At 38.9% G+C, this 27573-nt stretch overlaps 1 protein-coding gene across 1 annotated transcript in view; it reads right to left on the bottom strand.

Moving 5' to 3' along the window:
- The window catches only part of LOC140748598 (uncharacterized), a 55434-nt gene extending 36128 nt beyond the window's left edge, over nucleotides 1-19306 (bottom strand). Inside the window, exons 1-3 of the mRNA XM_073081432.1 lie at nucleotides 18946-19306; nucleotides 3936-4068; nucleotides 782-3312 (exon numbers count right to left, since the gene is read on the bottom strand). Of these exons, the coding sequence (XP_072937533.1) occupies nucleotides 782-3312; nucleotides 3936-4068; nucleotides 18946-19063 (2782 nt within the window). The 5' untranslated portion in view covers nucleotides 19064-19306. The remainder of the gene's footprint in view (nucleotides 1-781; nucleotides 3313-3935; nucleotides 4069-18945) is intronic.
- Nucleotides 19307-27573: the final 8267 nt, after the last annotated feature.

Here is a 27573-nt window from a genome sequence, read left to right as displayed (position 1 = left end):
AGTCATTGAAATTCAGTCTCTCAATCGTTGTGGGGGAGGTCTGAGGTTCAAATCACGTATCACTGATTTTTATCTTATATATAAAATTTCAAAAATGTTTTCCATCACCGTTAGAACAAATGTTAATTAATTTCTTTATTATATTTATTTGAAGGTGGTAGAACCCTTTGTGGTTCGACTCCGGCGGCACCACCGCCACACCTATTTCTGCCTAATAACAGCAGTGTTAGGCGCAGCTGTGTTCCGGTTTGAAGGGTGTGGTAATGGAGACAGACTTTTTCCGAGGCGTTCCAGCTTAGTCTTCAGGGGTAGCGGCGCATCTGTGGCCGACCTCAGGTAGGAATATCTAATCCTATCTGGGGTTGATTACAGATGCCCATGGGCGGCAGTAGCCACTTACCATTAGGTGGACTGCATGCTCGTCTGCTACTCTTATTTTATAAAAAAAATACGTACACTAGCTGACCCGGCAAACGTTGTGTTCTCATATAAATAAAAAAAATGTTAAGGGTGATCAACCCTTATCACTTAGGGGTATGAAAAATAGATAGTAGCCGGTTCTCATACCTACTGAATATGCATATAAAATTTGGTGAAAATCGGTAAAGCCGTTTCGGAGGAGTACGGTTACTAACATTGTGACACGAGAATTTTATATAATAAGATTTTGGTTATTTTTAAAATACTGTCATTATTATTTTTTTCATTTAGTTTAAGTTATTTTCTTGATAATAATTAAATATAAACTTTATTATTAAATAATTAATAATTTATAACTTACCTTTATAAGAAGGTTCATTACCCGGGTTCCGTCCATACCCGGGTCTCTCTTCATAATCCCCGATCGTAACCGGTCGTGACGTCACGATTTCTCCATTCGGTCCCACTAAGTAACTTGGCACGTCACCCGGTTTATCAATATCCGACTCGTAAACCGGTTTATAATCTGGTCTATCAAAATCATAACCGGTTTGGTCCGGTTTATATCCGGAATCGTTGGATGGCTTACCAGTTTGGGTAGACCCGTAACTACTATCCTGTTGGCTTGAAGGACGGGTCGAGGTTGGTTGGTCTTGTGGTCGTTGGTTGGTATATCCAGTATCTTGATTGGTTGGTTTATGAGGTCGATTTGGTCGGTTGTAACTATTTGATGGTTCATCATCATCATACGAATGGCTGCTTTGGGAACCAGAATGTCCTCCATATTGTGTACTGGTCACTTGTCCATAGGTTTGGTGGTTACTCAAATTATATTCACTGGTGGAAACCTGATGATTTTGATTACTTTGACTTTCGTACTGATATGAGCCATGAGAAGTTCCATAATGATGACCACTGTCAGAATGGATTCCATAAGATCCTTTGTTGCTTTGACCATATTGTTGGTTACTGGAACCGCCGTATCCCTGGTTGCTCGTACTGCCATATTGTTGATTACTTTGACCATATTGTTGGTTGCTTTGACTGCTACCATATTGGTCATGACTTTGACCACCGTATGAGCCTTGGTTCTGACTACCATATTGATCGTTACTTTGACCACCGTACGATCCTGGTTTACTACTGCCATATTGGTCGTTACTTTGACCACCATACGATCCTGGTTTACTACTGCCATATTGGTCGTTACTTTGACCACCATACGATCCTGGTTTACTACTGCCATATTGGTCGTTACTTTGACCACCATACGATCCTGGTTTACTACTGCCATATTGGTCATTACTTTGACCACCGTACGAACCTGGTTTACTACTGCCATATTGGTCGTTAGTTTGACCACCATACGATCCTAGGTTTTGACTACCATATTGGTTACTTTGTCCATACGATGTTTGACTAATTTGACTGCTGCCATATTGTTGATGACTTTGACCATACGACGCTTGGTTCTGACCGTAACCATATTGACTATCACTTGAAGCATACGATGGCTGACTGTGATCTTGACTTCCATAACCCTGACCTTGACCCTGACCTTTCTGACCGGTACCATATTGGCTATATGACCCTTGGCTTACACCATAGTGACTACTGGAATGACTTTCCCCATACGCACTTTGACTGCTGTAATCATGACTTCCGTATGATGGATATTGTTGGTCTGCGTACGAAGGCTTAGTACCTTGAGGCTTTGGACCATATGAGCTATCAAAATCTGATTGCCCATAACCAGGCTTTTGGGGTTTCGGGTCTTGTTGTGGTCGATTTTGACCATAACTGAGTGAACTCGACCCATATTGTGAACTTTGGGCACTTTGTGAGTAATGCTGGCTTTGGGTTCCGTATCCAAAGGTTCCTTGGGGGATAGGCCTGTCTGGTTTAGGCCTGTAGGGTCTAGGAGGGTCGTATATTTGTACGTAGATGGAATTGTCCTGGTTGTCAGCATAATTGCTGGCGTACTGCTCATTGTAACTGTATGTAGGTTTGTCATTGGGTTTAGGTGGTTGGTAAGTAGGACGAGGTCTGTACGGTCGGTTGGGAGGTCCTACTGGTCCGTTGGGATGTCCTGGATCGTTCTGGCTATCTGGTCTTGGATAATCAGGCTTTGGTGGTCTACCATAACCGGTATCCTCTTGAGGTCTTTGATCTTGCAACGGCTTTCTCGTAGGTCTAATAATGTAGACATATTGAGGATGTTCTGGTCTAATTTCTGGTTTTACAGGTTTTTGTCCATAAATATCTTGGATTTCATCGTTTGGACGATTGGGGTAATATGGATCTGGTCGTAAAGACGCAGGAGGTGGTCGTGGACGTCCATAAGGTTCCTGGAACTGCAGTACATCGTATGGATCTGGTTTATGTGTGTGGTTGTGTGGTCTTTCCGGTCTATACGGAACATCCTGAGGTCTATGAGGTCCATAACCTGGTCTTTCGGGCCGATATGGAATATCTTGAGGCTTATGAGCCCCATAACTCGGTGGTCTATCGTAATCTGGTTTAGAATTCTCATAATCATCTGGTCTTTCGTTATCGATGTAGTTGTTGAATGGTCTACTCGGTCTTTCCGGTCGGTAGCCATAGGGTGGTGATGGTCTCGGGCCGTTAGTCTCAAACGGCCGTAGATCTAGCGGTGGGTAGCCTGCTAACGGTCTTTTCTCTTCAGCATCAGGCCGGTAGACCGGACGGTGCTGCGGTCCGTCTCCGGGATCGTCTGATTGCGGTTGGAGGGGGGATGGTGGCGACTGTTCACACTGGAACCGTCTTACATAAACGTCATAGTCTGGGTGCTTTTGTAGAAGATTCTTTTCTTTTATTTCTTTCTCGTCTACTTTGCTCAGCTCGCATGTGGCGTTGCCTTTAGCGCCGACACTAGAAAGTAAATGGAACTCATTTAAATAGATAATTTGAAAGTCGTTTAAAGTTAAATAACACAGTTTAGTAGTAATTGTATTTATAGATAGAAGTACGAGTAGCACCAAAAGCATACCAAAAAGTCATAAGCTTAAGTAACATAACTACTTTTTTTAACCGACTTCAAAAAGGAGGTGGTTATCAATTCGGCCGGTATCTTTTTTTTTATCGTCATCACTAAAAAGGGTGAAAAAAATTTTTTAACAAAAAGTACAACCGACTTCTATGTCACTACAATGTAAAAATTTATTGAAATAAATGTTGGTTTAGTACATATTTCTGAAGTCGGCGCTCATATTAGACACGCTGTTTACATCGTTATCCTACGAAATATATTGAGCATATATATATTGATTTATTATGTAAATTACGCAGTATTCGTTATTTATACGTAAATTTTCTCTAAAAATGTTTTTATTTGTCAAGAATTCAAAAAAAGAACTTACTAATATGCCGTTTGTGGCTTCATTCAATTTCAAGGCGGCGAAGTACCTTTACTAATCCATGCATTATATAATTATAATAGCCGTGATAAAACTCTAACAGGCAACACAACGCCATCTAGCACAAGTGAAACTCACCCATAATCGTAGGTCTGGCATTGTTTGTCTTGCTTGCAAATCTGCTCACACTCCTTAGTGGTTAGTTCCGACACATTCCTGTAGATGGCGTCGCTTGGCAACTGTTCGCCTATTGACACCCGCTCGAAGCAATCTGTAATGGTGGAAAATAAATTTATTTAAAACTTTAAACATATATTGACATAAATCACGACCACCATCTTTTAAAAACCATCATAGTTCAGGAAAGTTATTTCCTCCTAAAACAGTAAAATATTCCGTCATACACAGTTGAACAAACTTAAACCCTTATTAATTTTTCGCTTATCCATTGTATAAAACCAATTGAAATTGTCATATTTTGCTTAAAAAGTTAAATTTCCTGCAAAAAAGTAAAAGTATGATTAAAATATTGTTTTAAGAGATGGTAATAACCCCCAAGACAACAACACTCAAAAAAAGAATAATTCAACATCTTCGATCACCAAATTAGCATTAATCTCTACCTGTTTCACTCTTATATCATGTTTATTCATAGATTAGTAAAGATACTTCGCCGCCTTGAAATTGAATGAAGCCACAAACGGCTTATTATAGTAAGTTCTTTATTTAAATTCTTGACAAATAAAAACATTTTAAGAGAGAATTTACGAATAAATAACTAATACTGCGTAATTTACATAATAAATAAATAATTATTTCAAATATTTTAGGGACATTTTAGCACGGAGACCTGGCAAAACTTTTTTACGCAACCATTTCAATTCTCAAAACTGGGTACATTTTCTTGTTAGGAGTGAGTAATCTTTACTAATCTATGTGTTTATTGTACTTATTTCCAATTGAATTTATTGTTAAATCTTTAGCAAAATCTGTAAAGGTTGCGCACGCCTACAATTTGCATGCACATGTGTCTAGCACCACTTAATGTAATACTTATAGAAAAAAATTGTGTGTACTGCTGTTGCCGTGCAAATAAATCTATACTTATATTATAAAAAGGAAAGCTTTGTTTGTTTGTTTGATTGTAATGAATAGGCTCAAAAACTACTGGACCGATTTTTAAAATTCTTTCACCATTCGAAAGCTAAATTATCCACGAGTAACATAGGCTATATTTTATATGAAATATATTTGATAAATAGATTTTGAGGCGTCACAAAGTTTGCCGGGTCTGCTAGTATATAAATACACTTTTAAAGGTATTTTACCACCGCTTTCTACCTAATCACAGCAATATTAAGCGCTGCTAGTAGAACCCTTTGTGGTTCGACTCCGGCGGCACCACCGCCACACCTATTTCTAATAACAGCAGTGTTAGGTGCTGCTGTGTTCCGGTTTGAAGGGTGTGGTAAGGGAGACACACTTTTCCGAGGCGTTCCAGCTTAGTACTCAGGATTAGCGGCGCATCTGTGGCCGACCTCAGGTAGGAATATCTAATCCTATCTGAGGTTGATTACAGATATCCATGGGCGGCAGTAGGCATTTACTGAGGTAGCTCGTCTGCTATTCCTGCTATTTGTATATATATTTAAAACACTATAAAGTTTAATATAAAAGTGCATGTACTTAAAAATTAATTACCTGTTAAGGTCAAAGATTCAAAGATTACGTTTTTACTTTATCCTATGTGTTAACAATGTACATACTTAAAATATATTGCTTTTTGCAGCAATAATATGCATGTAATATTTTATCTCTTTGTATTATTGTGAAAAAAGTTATATGAACTTTGAAAAACTCTGGAGATCTGGGGTTGGAATCCTCAGATTTTTCAAAATAATGAAGCTTATATAAGAAATGACTTATTAGGTACGTGATTGAATGAAAACATCTGTAACAAATCGATATGTCTAATTCTTTTGTAGTTTTCAAATGCCATTTTTATAATATAGTAATAGCAGATAAGCATGCAGTCCACGTGATGGTAAGTGGCTTCTGCCGCCCATGAACATCTGTAATCAATCCCAGATAAGATTAGATTTCTATGAGACGTCGGCCACAATTGCGCCGCTACCTTGAGAACTAAGCTGGAAGGTCTCGGAAAAGTATGTCTCCCTTACTACACCCTTCAAACCAGAACACAGCAGCGCTCAACACTGCTGTTTTAAGGCAGAAATAAGTAGTATGTTGGTCTTACACCATACACATAAGACCTGCCTTTGTAAGTATCTCAACCGAAAGTTAAAACATTAGTAATCCATTGTTTGGTCTCGCAATACGCGGAAAATACAGCTCAATGAAGCGTAAATCTAATGCAGAGGATGTGGGTATAGTCTAGATTTAGACTATAAGGTTTCCAGCCCTGCAACTAAGATTTTTTTTGTAATATAGGAGTAGCAGACGAGCATGCATTCCATCTGATGGTAGGCTTCTGCCGCCAAATGACGTCTGCGATCAACCCCATATAGGATTAAATATTCCTACCTGAGATCGGACACTTATGCGCCACTACCCCTGAGGACTAAGCTGGAACTCTTCGGAAATGTATGTCTCCCTTACCTCACCCTTCAAACCGGAACACAGCAGCGCCTAACACTGCAGTTATTAGGTAGAAATAGGTGTGGCGGTGGTGCCGCCGGAGTCGAACCACAAAGGGTTCTACCACCTCGTAAGTCCTGCAACTATGGTTGAAGTAGCGCACCGCTACACCTATTTCTGCCTTATATCAGCAGCGTTATGTACCTACTGCTGTGTTCTGGTTTGAAGGGTGTAGTAAGAGAGACATACTTATCCGAGGTGTTCCAGCTTAGTCCTCAGGAGTAGTGCCGCATCTGTGGCCGACCTCAGGAATATCTTATCCTATCTAGGGTTGGTTACAGATGTCCATGGGCGGCAGTAGCCACTTACCATCAGGTGGACAGCATGCTCGTCTGCTACTCCTATATTATAAAATAAACATACTTTTGAAAAAATAGAAGTGCGTGCCTGTGATTTGAACCTCGGACCTCCCGATAATGCCAATTTAACCACTAGTCTATCACCGCTTAGAAACATGACAAGCATAATATTTAGTTATATTTTGATTATAATTTTTTGCGCTGTAATGAGGTAGAACATTCAGGTCAGTATTAGAAATATTTAAATAAAGTTATGTTTACGTAAATAAATAATTTGATTTGGTCTCAGTTGATTTGGTGGTATTTTTTTATAACTACCATTTGAGTAATAGTTACTTTAATCTTAAAAAAACTGACCCTGAATTCGGCTGTATTGATTTTAAAAATGATTTAAAGTTAATAAAACACTTCGAGGAGAGATATTGGCTTTAGATCCGGAATGTCTAGAGTTCCTGCGTTTAATCGAATAAACATGGCCAAAGATATACCGGAAATACTATTATTTTCTTGCGCGGCATAGCGCTTCTTATATCATCATCATCATCATCAGCGTCAACCCATTATTGTCCCACTGTTGGGCACGGGTTTTCTCTCAGAATTAGAAGGATTAGGCCATAGTCCACCGTTTGACCAAGTGCGTATTGGTAGACTTCTCATACCTTTGAATTTTTTTTTACATAAATCTCCCGTGTGCAGGTTTCCTTACGATGTTTTCCTTCACCGTTTTTAGCAAGTGATAATTAATTTCTAACACGCACATAATTTCGAAAAATCAGAGGTGCCTCGGATTTGAACCTCGGACCGCTCGATCGAGAGGCCGAGTTTCTTAACCAATGGGCTATCACTGCTTTTAGTAAACAGCTCCACCCAATTAGCATATTATGTGAGAAAGAAAAAATCTTCCAACGAGAGGACCGTTTTTGTTTTGATGACAAATTTCAAACAATCCTCTACTCTCCTACCCTCCCTCCTCCCTTCCGAGGTAGGGTAAGCCTGAGGTAAGGATTAATAGGACCCCATAGTGTCAATCTACCCATAAAGTCTAATAATTTGGTTGTAATGAAAGAGGCCACCCGGAAAACAACTCTCCTTGAATTTGTAGACATACAAGCTTTTGCCCGCGGCTTCGCTCGCGTTACGAAGTAATATTTTCATCCCCTATGTTATCCCCTTGGGGGTAGAATTGATCAAAATCCTTTCTTAGCGGATGCCTACGTCATAACATCTACCTGCATGCCAAATTTCAGCCCGATCCGTCCAGTGGTTTGGGCTGTGCGTTGATAGATCACTATGTCAGTCAGACACATTTGAGTTATATATATTTAGATAAAGGTTTTGTCGTAAAATGGATAAAGGTGAACTGTTTTCAAAAACTGCTTTGAAGCGCACTTATTTCAATATGGCGGCGCAAGCAGCGAAAATGAAATCGCAAAAACAAATCGTAACCCATTTCCAAAATTCCCGATAAATGGTTCCCAAAAGGTTATATTACTAAATGACTGGAACCTTGAAGGTGGTAGAACCCTTTGTGGTACGACTCCGGCGGCACCACCGCCACACCTATTTCTACCTAATAACAGCAGTGTTAGGCGATGCTGTGTTCCGGTTTGAAGGGTGTGGTAAGGGAGACAGACTTTTCCGAGGCGTTACAGCTTAGTCCTCAGGGGTAGCGGCGCATCTGTGGCCGTCCTTAGGTGGGAATATCTAATCCTATCTGGGGTTGATTACAGATGTCCATGGGCGGCAGTAGCCACTTACCATCAGGTGGATGTTCGTCTGCGACTCCTATATTATAAAAAAAAAACCTCCGAAAAGGTACTGCTATCCAATGATAGCTACCGGGCCCACAGAAGCATTTTTATTGAATGAATCACAAATTTTCACGAAGATGTAACTTTTTTGATAATAATATCTAATAAAATACCTATCTTAAACGATTCGGTTGAGCAGCATTTTAGTTTTTGTATCACTTCTTTAAGTATGAATGATGTCTCTTAGAATTTCCGTGTTATTTGACCCGCGATATTCGATCTTTCAAGCTAGAGGTTCTAGGTTCGAACCTGCTCACCTCCGACTTTCCGTTATGGGCGTATTACAAATTAATTATCACTTGTTGTTCATATTTACCCTTCGTTGCGTAAACGCAACATTTTATGTTTGTTTTTTTTGGTATTAAAAAAAGGACAGTAAATCTTTGACATCTAATCTAGTCTGTAAAAGAAAAGCTAAAATACAGGTTATAAATATTATAATAATAATATAAATATTATAACTAATGGGTTAATGGCAAAGGAAAACGTCTTGACGTTTCCTTAGATGTCTAAATTATTAAGTTTAAAAAAAAATAGATAAAAGTAACAATAACAAACAAAAATATAATCAAAATTATTTTTTGAAAACAAAATGATCAAAATGCGTTAATGACATTTTTTATAAAATGCACGGAAAAGTTTCGATATGCGTAATTCTGTACTCTTACCATGAGTTTTTACGTTTTGACAAATATGACTGTTTAGCGCCCCTATCAGCGCCCCTAGCGGATTATATCGGAACTTGGAAATTGTATGGGCCAATACGTAATCAAATACCAATACAGTCATATTTGTCGAAACGTAAAAACTTGTGGTAAGGGTTCTGATTAGAAGATTGAACGTAATTTATATTTATATATGTCAGATCGCCGAGCCTCGCGTCTGACCGATATGGAAATGCCAGATGGCGTTCCTTCATAGTGCACCAACTGCTTTCGGTTCCAACAAAGAAGCACACAAGAAAATAATAAATTCGGAGCCGATGGATTTACAAGTCCACACGCCATCAACGTCAATTGTCAACTCACTCTCAAAAACGAAACAATAATCATAGTTCTTATAACAAAAAGGCGACACTTGCAACCCCACCCGGAGTTACCCGCTCCAAAAATATAGTCTACTAAAATAATTGTTAATGAAGTAATTTGAATGGAAATCATAAAATAAGATTAAATAGCTTCAACTCAAAATTAACTAAAATTAATTGAAAATAATAGCCCGCGCCGTTACGGCCGTCCTGCATCATCACACGTCCTCGTGTGTGCTTCTTCGATGCCTTTTGAAAACAAACAATACCACACTGCGTACCTCGATACACTCGGCCATACTGACCCTTTACTAAATTAACGCAGAGAGCAAATTATAAACAAAGTACATACTGGGTATTAATCTCGTATAAACTTACGTGACAAGAGTCTTACCCCTTACTATGAACTGTACAAATTCACAAAACACTAAGTCGTTACGATTACAACTCATACTCACCCGATATATATTCAGAACCACTGTGTCATACATACTCCTTTGCCACATAGGCTACTATGACACACAGGCTACTGTGGCACACAGGCTACTGTGCCACACAAGCTACTATACCACACAGGCCACTATACCAAACAGGTCACTATACCACTCATTCTACTTTGCCACATAGACTACTATGCCACACAGGCTACTACGCTACACAAGCTGCTATGCCACACAGGCTACTCTGCCACACAGGCTATTATGCCACACAGGCTACTACGCTACACAAGCTACTATGCCACACAGGCTACTCTGCCACAAAGGCTACTATGCCACACAGGCTACTATGCCACACAGGCTACTATGCCACACAGGCTTCTACGCCACACAGGCATCTACGCCACACAGGCTTTTATGCCACACAGGCTTCTACGCCACACAGGCTTCCCGCACAACCCCACTTAAGTTACACTTCTCATTAAAGTTTCGTTCGCTAAAAATACCACACAGCAAGAATACTTACATCATACGATTAATTCAGATACGGGTCTTGCCTAAATAGGAGGCAATATTCTATAACATACCATCGCCGTTATCGGTGCATCCTGATTCTCTGTCAGTAGATAATTCCAGGCCAATATCTAATTCTGTTGGAACATGAAAATCTGGCATTTACCTCTAACTTGATTATTATTGATTTTATTTTAAGAATCTTGTTCTGTTTTGCTTGTAACCAATTGCTAGATTGTTTTTTTTTTTGTCTGGTGACTGAGAACAACGGCTCCGTACCCATCGGCACTCACATCTGTGTGCAGTTCAATTGATTTATCGACATCAAAAAAAAATCGATACGACCGGTTTGTCTGTTAATATTTTAATTTTTTTTTCTCACCATCATCATCATTAACCCATCACTGTCCCACTGCATGAGTCTCCTCTCAGAACGAGAAGGACCAGATCACAATGCACCGCGCTTATCAAGTTTACACTTGGATAGATTTCTCAGGTATGCAGGTTTCCTCACAATATTTCCCATCGCTTAAGCAAGTGATAATCAACTTCGAATACGCACATAACTTCGAAAAATCAGAGGTGCGTGCCCGGGATTCAAACCTCGGACCTCTCGATCAAGAGGCCGAGTTTATCAACCACTAGGCTATCACTGCTATTTCTTTCCTATTGTTTTCAACGTTGGGTGTCCAATTACATTTGCCTTTTTCTGTTCACCTATATAAATGGCCTGTCTTTTGAAAGAAACTGGGTACAATCTCAAATATGAAGCGTATCTTAAAAATTCAACCCTAGATTCATAAACCAGCATTTTTGTTTTGAATTCAATGATAAACTATTTTCTGTTAGAGCTTTTAAAACTTACTGAAGCCTGTCAGAAGCTTCTTCTACAGTACAAGCCGGGACAATAACACAATCAATGTAAATTACAGCGAATGGCTCTATTAAGGAGCCTTACGTAAACCAGAAGGCATGGAAAGATATTCGAACTATCCATCAGGTATAACGAAAGCAATACGCTCAATAGAGTCTTTATGAACGAGAATCTGGTGGTACTCGCTCGCCATATTCAGGGACATGAAATAATGAACACTCACCCTTTTTACTACGCTTTTATCAGCTTTACCTGCATGTATCTAGGTATGAATGCATGTAACGGAATCTCAGAACCCGATACCCACCCATTTCTAACGGTAAGTACAATTCAAAATTTTGAACAACTATCAAGGTCCTATGATAATACATTATTTTCGTAGCAGTGTTCGAGGTAAGTGGCGCCGCAGCAACGCGGTGCGGACTAAATCACAACTAATTAACCAAGCGATGCTGTTATCGATCCACAAAGTTCACCACCGAATCGCTAGATGGCGTCAATTATTATTGAGATAAAAGTTCGTAACTAGATTGCAAAAATCATTACCTGTTAGTTTAACTATAAGTGTATTTTTTTAGTTTTATTTTTAAATTATAAGTTATTCCTAACTAATAGAATAGGACTCGAGAACCATTCTTCAGCTTTCTCGTAAAATACCGGAGTCCAATAGTTCGTTAATTTTATTTAGGGCCATTTGCCGCTCTTCAGGGCTAAGTCGGTATAGTCGTCGTATCTTCAGAATAAGTTGACATACTTCAAAGGAAAACCCCAATGAGAGCAAATCTCTACCTATCATAATATCATGTGAAATACACAGGTTAGGTACAACGTAAAACAACGAGATAAACGCAATGCCCTGTAACACTACTGTCGTTAATAATTGCAAGTTACAGTTAATATTTGAATAAATAAATGAAAAAAATAAACGCCTTCTACACTCACAACCCCACATCAGCTTACTACCTGTTTCGCGGGTGCCATGGACACACACAGTGACAAACATAGATTCACCCAGACCAGAAACCTAAATTTATCACTTAGACATCCGTCTGGCCGGGGATCGAACCCGGGGCCCTCCGCGCCACAGACCGGTATGGTGACCGCCCCGCCACGCGGGTCCTTAAATACCACTCCGAATAACTCTGGTATTTTGTCGTTTACCTGAGAATATGTTAGCTACACTTTCTTTAAGTAAGGATCATTCAGCACCGGAATCGACCTTCCTCGGGCAGTGTGTCACCATGTGACCCTTTTCACCGCAGGAATAGCAGATAAGGGGTCTCTTAATGGCTACTGCTTCCATAGTTTGTTGTGGCGTACGATTACCTAAAAACTCAGAACGGGGATTAGTTATTACATCTCTTTTGCTTTTATTAAAAACGCAGAAATTTCAGCAGAAACGTGGCCCATCTTGCCACAACTATATCATCTTCCAGCGTGATACATTCGTGGTTTCTTCGCATCACTAGGCAAGTTAGTTGTGTCAATTTGGAAGCATGTGCTATAGTAACAGCAATGGCAATTTGTTCCACCGCTAAAGATCGCCACTGACTCATTAGTGTACTAAGAAAACGAGTGGCATACGAGGACATGCATTCTCCTTCCGTAGGAGTCTCAATACACAATCTACACAAAGGTTGCCGGAGTTTTAACAAAACCTGCCAAAGGGTTTCCCAACTGAGGCCAAGTTATTTCAGTAAATCCTTTGAGGGCTTTACTCATTGTAATAATAACATGAATACCCGATAATGGCTTCTCTTGCAAAGCTTAAATCCACTATATAACACCAGACGCGTGCGTCGCTTCCGTGCACCAAATGTGACCGTAGAATTATAAGAGCTTGGTTCTCTAATTACACGAACGCATTCCTTCATTTGCTTTTTCTGCATTTCAAATAAAATTTTCCAACTGTCACTCTCACTATGCTGTGGAGCTCCTGGGCGTCCCGCTTCTGATGTCAGATCGCCGAGCCTCGCGTCTGACCGATATGGAAATGCCAGATGGCGTTCCTTCATAGTGCACCAACTGCTTTCGGTTCCAACAAAGAAGCACACAAGAAAATAATAAATTCGGAGCCGATGGATTTACAAGTCCACACGCCATCAACGTCAATTGTCAACTCACTCTCAAAAACGAAACAATAATCATAGTTCTTATAACAAAAAGGCGACACTTGCAACCCCACCCGGAGTTACGCGCTCCAAAAATATAGTCTACTAAAATAATTGTTAATGAAGTAATTTGAATGGAAATCATAAAATAAGATTAAATAGCTTCAACTCAAAATTAACTAAAATTAATTGAAAATAATAGCCCGCGCCGTTATATATATCTTTCTCTTTTTTATAATATATGAGTAGCAGACGAGCATGCAGTCCACCTGAGGGTAAGTGGCTACTGCCGTATGGACATCTGTAATCAACCCCAGATAGGATAAGATATTCCTACCTGAGGTCGGCCACAGACGCGCCGCTTCCCCTGAGGACTAAGCTGGAACGCCTCGGTAAAGTATGTCTCCCTTACCACACCCTTCAAACCGGAACACAGCAGCGCCTAACACTGCTGTTATTAGGCAGAAATAGGTGTGGCGCTGGTGCCGCTAGAGCGAACCACAAAGGGTTCTACCACCTTCAAAATAATAAATATCAATAATAGTAAATAATATCAGACTTTGTTTAGCAAAACTTGTTTGCCAATAATTTAAACAAATACAAGGTTATAAACGAAAGTGATGAATAGTAAATTAAAATAAGTTATAATATAATTTCAAACGTTACAGAAAAACTTTACGATTCAATTGAGTTTTTTTAAGGTTTTACCGTAAAATAATGATGGATACTACGACTACACTATTTTGGTAATTTTTTTAAATACTAGCTTTTGCCCATGACTTTGACTATGTCATCTGAGATTATCAGGCACAGGACCAATAATCATAATGATTTATTAAAATTCTTTCATAATTATATTTTTTCCGATATTTTTATTTGTAAGTACTACAAACTCGTCAATAAAAAAAACAAAAGAAAATCAACTGACAAACAAAACAGAAAAAGATACGGAATAGTTATCTTTGACAATTTTGTATATAGATAAATATTTCTAACTTTTTTTTTCATAAATACTATTCAAGTTTTCTATTACAACTGTCGATTATGTCATTAAGTATGTTTATTTCTTTTGTCTGTCATATTATGGCATTTAGGTAAATAGACCAGTCAAAAGTGATCTCCATTTTAATAATATTTATTTGTAATGAGAGACCTTCGGCATTTCGCCTATTTATCTTGTCTGTCATAATTATTATGGCATTTGTTTAAGCTAACCGGACAAAACTGACCTTTATTATATTTCGAGCTCCCACTCTTGCCGCCCGCAACCCCTGAAGCCCCCTTTTAGTCGCCTCTTACGACAGGCAGGGGATACTATATCCCTATTCTGGTCCCGAAACTACACTCTGTCTAATAATAGCAGTGTTAAGCGCTGCTGTGTTCTCATTTGAAGGGTATGGTAAGGGAGGGAGACTTTTCCGAAGCATTCCATAAAGATATAATGCAACATCTGTAAAGTTTTCGGAAAAGTCCTATCATAATCAGTTACTCGGTAACAATTGGTAACAGATAGAAATCCAAATTTTACAGTAAATTTTACAGTCTTTATTTTACAAATTGTTACAATCGTGACTTACAGATTTCAATACAATTAATTTTCTTTTCTTTTTCTAAGAAACATCTTTATTTCTTTGGTTCTCTCTATTTAAAAATGATGTTATATAATTTAAATAAATAATCTATGTAAATTGGTAAAAACATAACAGTATTTTTATATTTTAATAGGGATAGCAGACGAGCATACAGTCCACCTGATGGTAAGTGACTACTGCCGCCCATGGACATCTGTAATCAACCCCAGATAATATTAGATTACTACCTGAAGTGAGCCACAGATGCGGCTCGCCGCTACGCTGAGGAATAAGTTGGAATGTCTCGGACAAGTATGTCTCCCTTACCACACCCTTCAAACCAGAACGCAAGCGCTTAACACTGTTATAACAGAAATAGGTGTGGCGGTGGTGCCGCTGGAGTCGAACCACAGAGGGTTCTACCACTTTCGGTTCCACAATAATTGGTTTATGATGATGTAAACAAACTAAAAAATCTTAAAGGTATGTGAAGTCTACCAATACGCACTTGGCCAGCGCGGTGGACTATGGCCTAATCCTTCTCATTCTGAGAGGAGACCCGTGCCCAGCAGTGGGACAGTAATGGGTTGATGATGATGAAACAAACCACATAGCATAATTACTTCCACATTTAATAATGGTTTAAATTATAACTGACTCACTGCTTAAGTCATAATCCTATATACCTATCATTATAATTGCCTTCTTGTGTAAAAACACATAGTTTTTGTTCTTATATGTAAAGATATTCAATTCAATCCTTATCTTTTTGTGTAATTACATCTCTGACCCGTTGGTCATCACTTAAAATATTAATGACGTCAGTTTTTATAGAATACTAGCCGACCCGGCAAACTTTGTACCGCCTCAAAATCTATTTATTTGCCATATAAATAAAAAAAAATGTTAAGGGTGAACTACCCCTAACATTTAGGGGGATGAAAAATAGATGTTGGCCGATTCTCATAGATACCGGATAAGCACGAAAAATTTCATCAAAATCGGTCAAGCCGTTTCGGAGGAGTATGGCAACGAAAACTGTGACACGAGAATTTTATATATTAGATATAGCCTATGTTACTCGTGGATAATGAAGCATTCGAATGGTGAAAGAATTTTTAAAATCGGTTCAGTAGTTCTTGAGCCTATTCATTACAATCAAACAAACAAACAAAGTTTTCCTCTTTATTATATTAGTATAGATTCCTTTTTTAATGTAAAAAAATCAGGAAATGATCTGAATACATAAATTAGTAAAGATTACTCACTCCTAACAAGAAAATGTAACTAGTTTTGACAATTGAGATTGTCACTGTCATCTATTTTCGTGTTTGAAAATTAAAAATCAATGTAGTTTTTAGATCATTTACGAATGAAACGTTATATTTCCGCATTTTTCGATTTCGTATTTTTACACCACTTAACTGCGCATGTCGGCGTCGTTGCGCGTAAATTACACCATGACAGCCATTAAACGGCTGACGGAATTGTCAGCCGTTTAAGCCTTTTAATGGCTTCCTTCAATTACAAGGCGGTGAGATATCTATACTTATCTATGCTTGAATATTGAAATATTATAATAATAATGTCTCTTTAAAACATAAGAGTAGCAGACGTTCATGCAGTCCATGTGATGGTATAGTCTACACCAAACTGCTAGTCCGCTCTGAAGTTGTTGCGAGCAGGTGTAGTCATACAATTTGCTATGGCGACGCAATTTATTTCTATATTTAGAGCGGACTAGCAGTTTTACGCGGACTATAAGTGGTTAAGCTACCGCCTATGGACATCTGTAATCAACCCCAGATAGGATCAGATTCTTAGCTGAAGTCGGCCACAGATGCACCGCTATCCCTGTGGACTAAGCTGGAACGCCTCGGAAAAGTACGTCTCCCTTCAAACCAGAACACAGCAGCGCTTAACACTGCTGTTATAACAGAAATAGGTGTGACGGTGGTACCGCCAGAGTCGAACCACAAGAGTTCTACCACCTTCAAACCCGTAGATCTTTATGTAGATGTGTTGCCACCATAGATAAGTAAAGATTACTCATTCCTAATAAGAAAATGTACCCAGTTTTGAGAATTGAAATAGTTGCGTAAAAAAGTTTTGGCACGTCTCCGTGATAAAATGTCCCTAAATATTTGAAATAATTATTTATTTACTATGTAAATTACGCAGTACTAGTTATTTATTGGTAAATTTTCTCTAAAAATGTTTTTATTTGTCAAGAATTCAAAAAAAGAACTTACTAATAATCCGTTTGTGGCTTCATTCAATTTCAAGGCGGCGAAGTATCTTTACTAATCTATGGTTGCCACAGATAATATCTACTAATGGCAACGGCATTCCAATTTTGAATTACGTTTGTTTTTCAGTCAGTCTCATGCAAATGTTTACTAACCAGTTAGAATATTTCCTTAAGTAGGTTTTATGTTGTTTAAAACTTGATTTCACCACTTTGAAACTAAGAATTAACATTTGAATCTACTTGTACTATTATACTGGTACATTAAACCTTAGATTAAATATGTTTACTAACATTTTCTAACAGGTCACTTTGACCCGCGTAAAGCGGTCACCATACCGGTCTGACGCGCAGGGACCCAGGTTCGATCCCCGGCCAGACCGAATGAATGGTAAATTTAGTTATCTGGGCCTGGGTGTTTGTGTTCGTCGTGTGTGTGTAGCACCCATGATACAGGGAATCCTAGCTTGGGTCTGTGAGTGTAGAAAGCGTCTAGTGTTATTTTAAAACTTGCATAAATATCGTAAAAATTTCCAAATGGCCGCAAGAAATTATCCCACTGCTGGGCACAGGGTTACTCTCACAAATAATATTAATAAAGCTTTCTACACTCGTAATCCCACGCTAGGATTTTGCTATGACGTGGGTGCCATAGACACACACTTAGGCGAATCATCAATATCATCAACCCATTACTGTCCCACTGCTGGGCACTGGTCTCCTCTCAGAATGAGAAGGATTAGGCCATAGTCCACCGCGCTAGACAAGTGCGATTGATAGACTTCACATACCTTTGAGATTTTTTTTTTTATTTTATTAATCTCTTAGTTATGCAGGTTTCCTCACGATGTTTCCCTTCACCGTTTTAGCAAGTGATAATTAATTTCTAATACGCACATAATTTCGAAAAATCAGAGGTGCATGCCTGGGATTTGAACCTCGGACCCCTCGATCGAGAGGCTGAGTTTCTTAACCATCACTGCTTAAGGCGAATATAATATAAATCTAAATTCATCATTTAGATATTCATCTGACTGGGAATCTAATCTAGAAGCCACTGTGTTTTACACTGGTGACCGCTTCGCCATAGGCAAGTATTGAAGGTGGTAGAACCCTTTGTGGTTCGACTCCGGCGGCACCACCGTCTCACATATTTCTACCTAATAACAGCAGTGTTAGGCGCTGCTGTGTTCCGGTTTGAAGGGTGTGGTAAGGGAGACATACTTTTCCGAGGCGTTCCAGCTTAGTCCTCAGGGGTAGCGGCGCATCTGTGGCCGACGTCAGGTAGGAATATCTAATCCTATCTCGGGTTGATTACAGATGTCCATGGGCAGCAGTAGCCACTTACCATCAGGTGGACTGCATGCTCGTCTGCTACTCTTATATTATAAAAAAAATGAGTAAGCTCTACCCACCACGCTCCTCCCTTGCGGCAGTATTATTAAATTAATATTGTTTAAATCAAATATTTTTTTAATTCAAAATAGGTTCTTTACAGAGCACTTTTTGAATGTCAATACAAATACCACCACTTCAAGAGGATCGTTATGGAAAAAAGCGGCGAAAGAATTTAAAAGTAGAATTATTTATTTTTCTCACCTTCAATAGACGTTCCCAGTTGCGAATCTATGGTCAGAGTTAGCACGGATGCAAGCAACACGGGGCACAGAACTAGTATGTTCAACATTCTAACAGACAGACAAATTGTCATGCTCATACATACACTAATTACATGCCATGACGAAAAAAATCCCACGAAATTACAGCCTCATAAAAATATAATTCATTACAACACATATATTAACGGCTGTATACAAAAGTAATCATTACGTTCACAGAATTTAAAAATAAAAAGAAAAAGAATTTTAATTGAGCACAGATTGAAAATAGAAACGTCAGAGTTCCCGCGCTTGTCACTAACTTTTTAAATCAAGGCGAAGGAGACGTCCACACGGTTTTGAATTTGCGAATCTTGTGGCGCAAATCTTTGTCGGGTGTGGCTGAACGATTTGGTTCGTTGGTCAGCTTCCTCCATGTGAACTTTTGTTGGTTAATCGAACCGACAAGTATCTTATCGGCCATTCTTCTTACAATTGAACAAAAACTGCAAAATTTTAATTTCGAATTGATAAAGCTACTTAACACAGGATTAAAGAAGATACCTACTCATTCCGCTGACTGAGTTCAATAGTAGACAAGTGAAAAATTAAAGAGTTTGAATTTAGAATAACTTTTTGTTTTTTTTTTTAATTTATTTAGACAATTAATATAATAGACTTTTAAATCCACATACATTTCGTTCTTAAATATAGTCCTCGCAAAACTGCTAGTCCGCTCTGAAGTTGTTGCGAGCAGGTCTAGTCATACAATTTGCTATGGCGACGGAATTCATTTCTATATTCAGAGCGGACTAGCAGTTTTACGCGGACTATACCAGTTATATTGATTGAATTGTCATTTCAAAAATAAAATTCTAAAACATTGAAATAACATCTACAAGGCTAGCACAACTCAATGACTATTTTCAGAAATCTTTATTATTCATGATAACAGTGATTACAAAATCTTTTTTGCAAGGTTGTAACTATTACAGATAGAAAAAGATTAAATCTTTATGAGTTCAGAAGGACAAGACTGGTACTTGACATTGAAAATTAATTTTGAAGGTGATAAAAAAATAAAAAGATATTCTTTTTACACTCACAGTACCACAGTAAGATTCCCTGTGACGTGGGTGTCGTGGACACACACATAGACGTATACTTATACACAAACACCCAGAACAAATATCCAAGTTTCCAAAAATCCATCATTCAGGTGCCTGTCTGGCCGGGGATCGAACCCGGAACCCTTTACGTGTCAGATCTGTATGGTGACCGCAACGAGGGTATAACATATTAAAAAAAAGAATTTATTTAAATAACATACGATCGCCTGACTTTATTTTCTTATTTAATCTTCGTAAATAAGGTTGTTGTTACTTACTAGGGTTTAATAACTATCGACACTAATTGCTTAAACGGCAAAGGAAAGCATCGTGTCGAAACCTGCATATCTTAAAACTCTAAAAAAAAAGTTTTCAAAGGTATATAAAGTCTACCAATTCACACTTGGCCAGCGCGGTGGACTATGGCCTAACCCTTCTCATTCTGAGAGGAGACGCGGGTCCAGCAGTAACAGTAATGAGTTATTATGATACTTACTTTGAAGGTGGTAGAACCCTTTGTGGTTCGACTCCGATGGCACCACCGCCACACCTATTTCTACCTAATAACAGCAGTGTTAGGCGCTGCTGTGTTCCGGTTTGAAGGGGTAAGGGAGACAGACTTTTCCGAGGCGTTCCAGCTTAGGCCTCAGGGGTAGCGGCGCATCTGTGGCCGACCTCAGGTAGGAATATCTAATCCTATCTGGAGTTGATTATAGATGTCCATGGGCGGCAGTAGCCACTTACCATCAGGTGGACTGCATGCTCGTCTGCTACTCTTATATTATAAAACAAAAACTTGGATTTGGTAGGGAACCGTCAATGATGTCCGAAGATATCCGATGATACCCGAAGAAATCCGACACGAACATTAGACCAAAGTCCGATAAAATGAAGAAAGTAAATTGGTTTGAGGGGCGCAAAAATTATATCTTACGTAAGCGCCTTGCTTTCAAATCTTACGTGAAATTAGGAGATTGTGCTTTTTAGATTGAGTTAGACTTAGCGATTATTTCACTATGTTGAAGTCTTAAAATAAGCTATTCTGTAGGTGGTTTCAAATCTTCTTCGTCAGCCCGTTACTTTCTCACTAAGTAAGGGTCCCCTCTCAGAATGAGGATTAGGCCATAGTCCACCGCGCTGGTCAAGTGCGTATTGGTAGACTTCACATACCTTTGAGAACTTTAAAAAATATCAGGAATGTAGGTTTCCTCATCATGCTTACCTTCACCGTTAATAAAACACATTATTAATTTCCAATACGGACAAAATTTTGAAAAATCATGGGGCGTGATTTGAACCTCGGGCCCCTCGATTTAGAGACGTTTCAATCACTACTTTAGTCGGATTACAGCACATCTTTATTTCGAAATCAATTACAGACACATACATTTTATATACATACTAGTAGTGCCCGCATCCACGTTTCAAAAAAATAACATGACATACATATAACTGAAAATATGTACCTTCATTGGAATGACAGTGGCGCCGTCTGTCGAAAATTGATCGTACTAACTCAGAACTTCGTGGGCTCATGCACAACTTTGCAAAAGATCATCACATGATCAAATGCATAGTTTACAATTCTGTAAAGGACATACAGACAAACATTCATGTTTATATATATAGGTGAAGCGATAGGTACCTAGTTTCCCCAGATGTTCGTTGTATATAATCATCTGATTGCAATCTACAAATTTTCAATAAAAAATTTGAACAAGCTAAAACAAAGGTCTATAAACTTAGCGGAAATGTAATTCTTGAACGAAGTTATTAAACTGTGGACACTGTACGAGTAAATTAATAAGAAAATAATAAATGGAGAGAATATTTCCTTTGTTTTAATCATTTAGGTAACTCTTTGTAGTTAGGAATCGCCGCATGGATTTCTGATTTCTGTCTTATAACTGAGGTGTCTTATAACTTTTTTTTTTATAATATAAGAGTAGCAGACGAGCATGCAGTCCACCTGATGGTAAGTGGCTACTGCCGCCCATGGACATTTGTAATCAACCCCAGATAGGATTAAATATTCCTACCTGAGGTCGGCCACAGATGCGCCGCTACCCCTGAGGACTAAGCTGGAACGCCTCGGAAAAGTCTGTCTCCCTTACCACACCCTTCAAACCGGAACACAGCAGCGCCTAACACTGCTGTTATTAGATAGAAATAGGTGTGGCGGTGGTGCCGCCGGAGTCGAACCACAAAGGGTTCTACCACCTTCGAACTGTCGAAGAGCCGACAACCGCTGGAGTAGACGACTCTTGGAGTGGAGACCGCATCTAGACAAACGTAGTGTGGGACGCCCTCCTGCAAGGTGGCGCGACGATCTGCGCCGGGCGGCGGGAGCTAGTTGGATGAGAAGAGCCGAAGACCAGGCTCAGTGGCGTACCTTGGGAGAGGCCTATGTCCAGCAGTGGACTAACGTGGGCTGAAGAACTGAGGTGTAAAGCTGCTGATCATGGATGCTTTGCTAATTATGAGTATTAAGATAGTCGTCTCATATGTAAGGTTCCACTCATCAAATATCTTTGTCCAATGTCCAACATTTGATCAAATTTCTTTGACAGACGCCCATTACATTTGTCTAATATATTCGTCCAATATTTCTTTATAATATGCGTAGTTGAGAAAATGGAAGAACGTGAAGCAATTGTTGCTGTCGATTCTTTCTAGCTGGATCTCAAATCTTTGATCTTTGATCAAGTATCGGTGTTACTAGTAAATTAGATTAAGTCATCCAATTTATTTGATCAAATGTACATTGGACAAACATAACAGCAGTGTTAAGCGCTACTGTGTTCTGGTTTGAAGGGTAAGGGAGACAAACTTATCCGAGACAATCCAGCTTAGTCCTCAAGGGTAGTGGCGCTTCTGTGGCCGACCTCAGGTAGGAATATCTAATCCTATCTGGGGTTGATTACAGATGTCCAGGGGCGGCAGTAGCCACTTAGCATCCAGTGGACTGCAACCTCGTCTTCTACACCTATATTTAAAATCCACACCCTTCAATAAAACAAAGAACCTATGGCCATCTAGAACTCTTCATCTTAATAAACTTGTAACATGCATCTGGTTTAACTAAAGAAAATTGTACATATTACGTTACAACCGGTTAGAACCATAGACGGAAGCTCGTTCCTTTATAAATAAATGTCTATATTACCTCTGCATTATAAACAGGGGGCCTACCACCATCTTCTGAAAAACCATCATAGTTACGGTTTAAGATATTTATTTTCTAAAAGAGTTTTTTTTTATATAATATAAGAGTAGCAGACGAGCATGCAGTCCACCTGATGGTAAGTGGCTACTCCCGCCCATGGACATCTGTAATAAACCCCAGATAGGATTAGATATTCCTACCTGAGGTCGGCCACAGATGCGCCGCTACCCCTGAGGACTAAGCTGGAACGCCTCGGAAAAGTCTTTCTCCCTTACCACACCCTTCAAACCGGAACACAGCAGCGCCTAACACTGCAGTTATTAGGTAGAAATAGGTGTGGCGGTGGTGCCGCCGAAGTCGAACCACAAAGGGTTCTACCACCTTCAAAAAGTACTCACTTATATAAGATAAAATATATGTTCATTTTCAAATAAATACATCAAGCGTCGGAACAAAATAAAATTCTTGAGATTTTACAATTGTAGGTAGGATTGCATTATTAACAATAAGAATAGTGGAATATTACAAGGTATAGTTAACTAGTTCAGGAAAGTTTTATTTCAATATTGTATCAACATTATTTTGTTTCGTACCACGACCTTAAAACAATATTGTTTTATTCCTACCGAGTGATGTTAAAATGAATAATTTGTCTATTCCTTATCCCAGAGGAAACGAGACATCGAAACTAGTGTCAATTTGTCGTACCACGGTATTGTTTGGTTTCCGCTTCCGTCATACGTAATTGAACAAACTTAAACCCTTATTAATTTTGCGCTTATCCATTGAATAAAACCAACTGAAATTGTCATATTTTGTTTAAAAAGTTAAATTTCCTGCAAAAAAAGAATGAATGATGATGACCGACGTCATACAAAAGCTTATTGTAATATTATAAAAACAATCTTACTTCAACGAGGTCGTGGCACGAAGATTCAATGTATGATTAAAATAATATTGTTTTAAGAGACGATAGTAGGCCCCCAGGACCTCAATTCCACGAAACTTGCAAGTAGCGGTTCTTATCTGGTTTAAAAATAAACAAAGAGTGTTTGATCGAATACTGATAAAGGACTTGCTTAAAAATCGATGGCACAAAAACGGTTCTTTAGGTTACATACTTCTTGTTTAAGATGTCTGTATAAATTAATTAAGCAACATGGTTAAATTTATTAAGCTGACTTTCACTTACAAATACTTATGTTGCAATCCAATCAATCTTTAAGGTGGTAGAAACTTTTGTGGTTATACTCCGGAGGCATCACCGCCTATTTCTACCTTTTTTTTTCGAGGGGAAAACCTTCAAAAGGTACCCGACGACGTGGGAGCGACGCCGGGTTATGTGGGATTTTTACCGCACTAAAACCCCCCCGGTGGCCGTCCTCGGCGCTTGTTGGAGAACTCCGGGATCTCCGACGGAACACAACCGGAGTCCTCCAAGCGCGATGCCCGGATCGGGCTCTGCCCTAGGGGAGCGTTCGCTCCTCCCACAACATCTGGTGATTACGACGGTATGCGACCACACATACCGCCGTCCGTCCCGGCGCCTATTTCTACCTAATAACAATAGTGTTTGCGTTCTGGTTTTAAGGGTATGGTTAGGGAGACATACTTTTTCGAGGCTTCCATTACTCAGGGGTAGCGACGCATCTGTGGCGAACCTCAGACATGACTCTAATCTAAGATCGATTATGGATAGTTAAGGGCCCAGTTATCAGATGGATTGAACGACCGTTTGCCACTTCTATAAAAAACCCTTAAAACAAACCATAACTCTCTTAGGGGCTATACAACCATCAAAAACCTTTGTCTACATGACAACCATAACCCATAAAACAAACTGTGACCCCTCAGGGGTCGCACGACCATACAAAACAATAATCAGTTATTTTATTATACCGTTCTAACATTTCACAATTCACACGCCACCAATAGATATTTTTCACAAAAAATCTCGCAGTTAGGTTTAATTACAGTAACTAATTTACAGAAGTCCAGTTAGAAATAAAAATATGTAGTGAAACGTCAAGTGCGAACAAAGTTTGTGGAGAGATAGTTCTGTGTATTAAGATCTATTAGAAAGATACAGAGCTATTAGAAATTAATTGTCACTTGCTTAATTGGTGATGGAAAACATATTAAGAAAAGCTGTACGCCTGAGATTTAAAAATCAATTTTCAAAAATGTGTAAAATTGACCAATCCGCATTCATAAATAAAATAATAATAATAATCATTTATTTCAGACAATATAATCAAAGATACAAAAGTATTATTCAATACAGAGGTCCACATCATATATACCTTACAGACTAACATACATATTAATATATACTTAATAATATTTATAACTAAATCACGTATTTGCGGCGACGTGAGACGCGAGTCAGATGACTGCCGGGGGTCCTCTCCGTCCACGGAATTTCCGGAACACAACTCCCTTCGGCCACAGCTCCTCCTTCAGGAAGGTCTACAATTGCTCGGTTTTTTTTATAATATAAGAGTAGCAGATGAGCATGCAGTCCACCTGATGGTAAGTGGCTACTGCCGCTCATGGACATCTGTAATCAACCCCAGATAGGATTAGATATTCCTACCTGAGGTCGCCCACAGATGCGCCGCTACCCCTGATGACTAAGCTGGAACGCTAAGGAAAAGTATGTAAAGTATATAAATTACCACACCCTTCAAAACGGAACACAGCAGCGCCTGCTGTCATTAAGCAGAAGTAGGTGGGACGGTGGTGCCGCCGGAGTCGACCTTTAATTTATCAAATAACCGAGTACACAAGCGACGCCGGGCGGTTATCTTGTTAAGGATTATTCTGTATTTTATAATAATAATTACCTTTCATTTTATAAAATTAATGTTATCACTAATTTAAAATAAACACATGTTATTCAAAATATAAATACTTATCGGATCCCAAATTCAAAAACGAAATTTCCCACGCTTTTTGAAAGAGCTTTGTTTTGCAAAGCTCTCAAACTTAGAACCAATAAAGATGGGAACGTTATTTTTATAAGGACATGTCTTAAACTTAAAGTTTTGGTACGTTACACTTCATTCATAGCAGGGATAGCCTAGTGGTTAAGAAACTCTGCCTCTTGATCGAGGGGTCAGAGGTTCAAATCTCAGGCACGCACCTCTGACATTAAAAAAAAGTTATGTGCGTATTAGAAATTAGTTATCGCTTGCTTAAACGGTGAAGGAAAACGTCGTAAAGAAACCTGAAACAAAGAAAAAAGTTTTCAAAGGTATGAGAAGTCTACCAATACGCACTTGGCCAGCGCGGTGGACTATGGCCTAATCCTTCTCTCTGAGAAGCGCCACTACCCCTGAGAACTAAGCTAGAACGACGGATAAGTATGTCTCCCTTACCATACCCTTCAAACCAGAACACAGCAGCGCTTTACACTGCTGTTTTTTTTAGAACTATGTGTGGCGGTGGTGGCGCAGTCGAACCACAAAGAGTTCTACCACTTTTAGTATATCAATATAAGTCTCATGTAAGGAAACAAATAAACGATGGGATAATTAGAAGTGTTGTAAGTACCAGTTTATCTCGCGATCTAGCGGACGAGTCGGCAAAATTTATCATTAATTTAATAATATACTAGAGATGTTACATCGTGGACAAATTATCGATAAAATCTTGTTTTCGTTTTACAACTTTGTTAGACGCTACTGTTGTCTGCGGAGGTGCGGTAAGATAAAACTTGCGTGATTTTTATAATATAGTTCCGCGTTTCCCAACCTGTGGTCCGCCGACCCCTGGGGGGCCGCGAGTATATGTATGGGGGTCCGTAGTGTCATCTCCGGACCATACATAAATCGCTCATTAAATGCAAAAGGGCCGCTTTACTGCTTTTTTCAACAACATACCTATGTGAAAAAGCATCCTCTACTCTTGTTTATACAAAAAAACAAATACAGAAACAGATTACACGTAGAATCTGATTTGAGATTACAGCTTAGTAGTAACATCAACCCGAATATCCCTGATTTAGTTGCGAAAAAGCAACACCTACCTTCACATTATTTTTTTTTTCATATTTTCCATAATAAACAGTCATAATTACCTTCCGTATTTGTTTTTTGTATCTGTAATAACTAAAACAAAATACGTAATCCGTTTTTTTGCTGTTTATTTTATTAAGGCGACCGTTAAAAATTGACTGATTTCCTAAGGGTCCGTGGACTGAAAAAGGCTGGGAAACGCTGATATAGTTACTTAGTGGCTACTGCCTCATGTTGTATTCAACCCCATATAAGGTTAGATATAGGTATCTAACAGGTAGGCCTGAAGCTGGCCTACCTGTTAGATAGATACCTATATCTAACGTTCCAGCTTA

This window comes from Epargyreus clarus, unplaced genomic scaffold (assembly GCF_041222505.1).
Source record: "Epargyreus clarus isolate Ecla_fem2 unplaced genomic scaffold, WU_Ecla_fem_2.2 ptg000016l, whole genome shotgun sequence".
NCBI lineage: Eukaryota > Metazoa > Arthropoda > Insecta > Lepidoptera > Hesperiidae > Epargyreus > Epargyreus clarus.
Note: the sequence above shows the minus strand (reverse complement) of the source record. Positions and strands in the feature narration are given on the sequence as shown.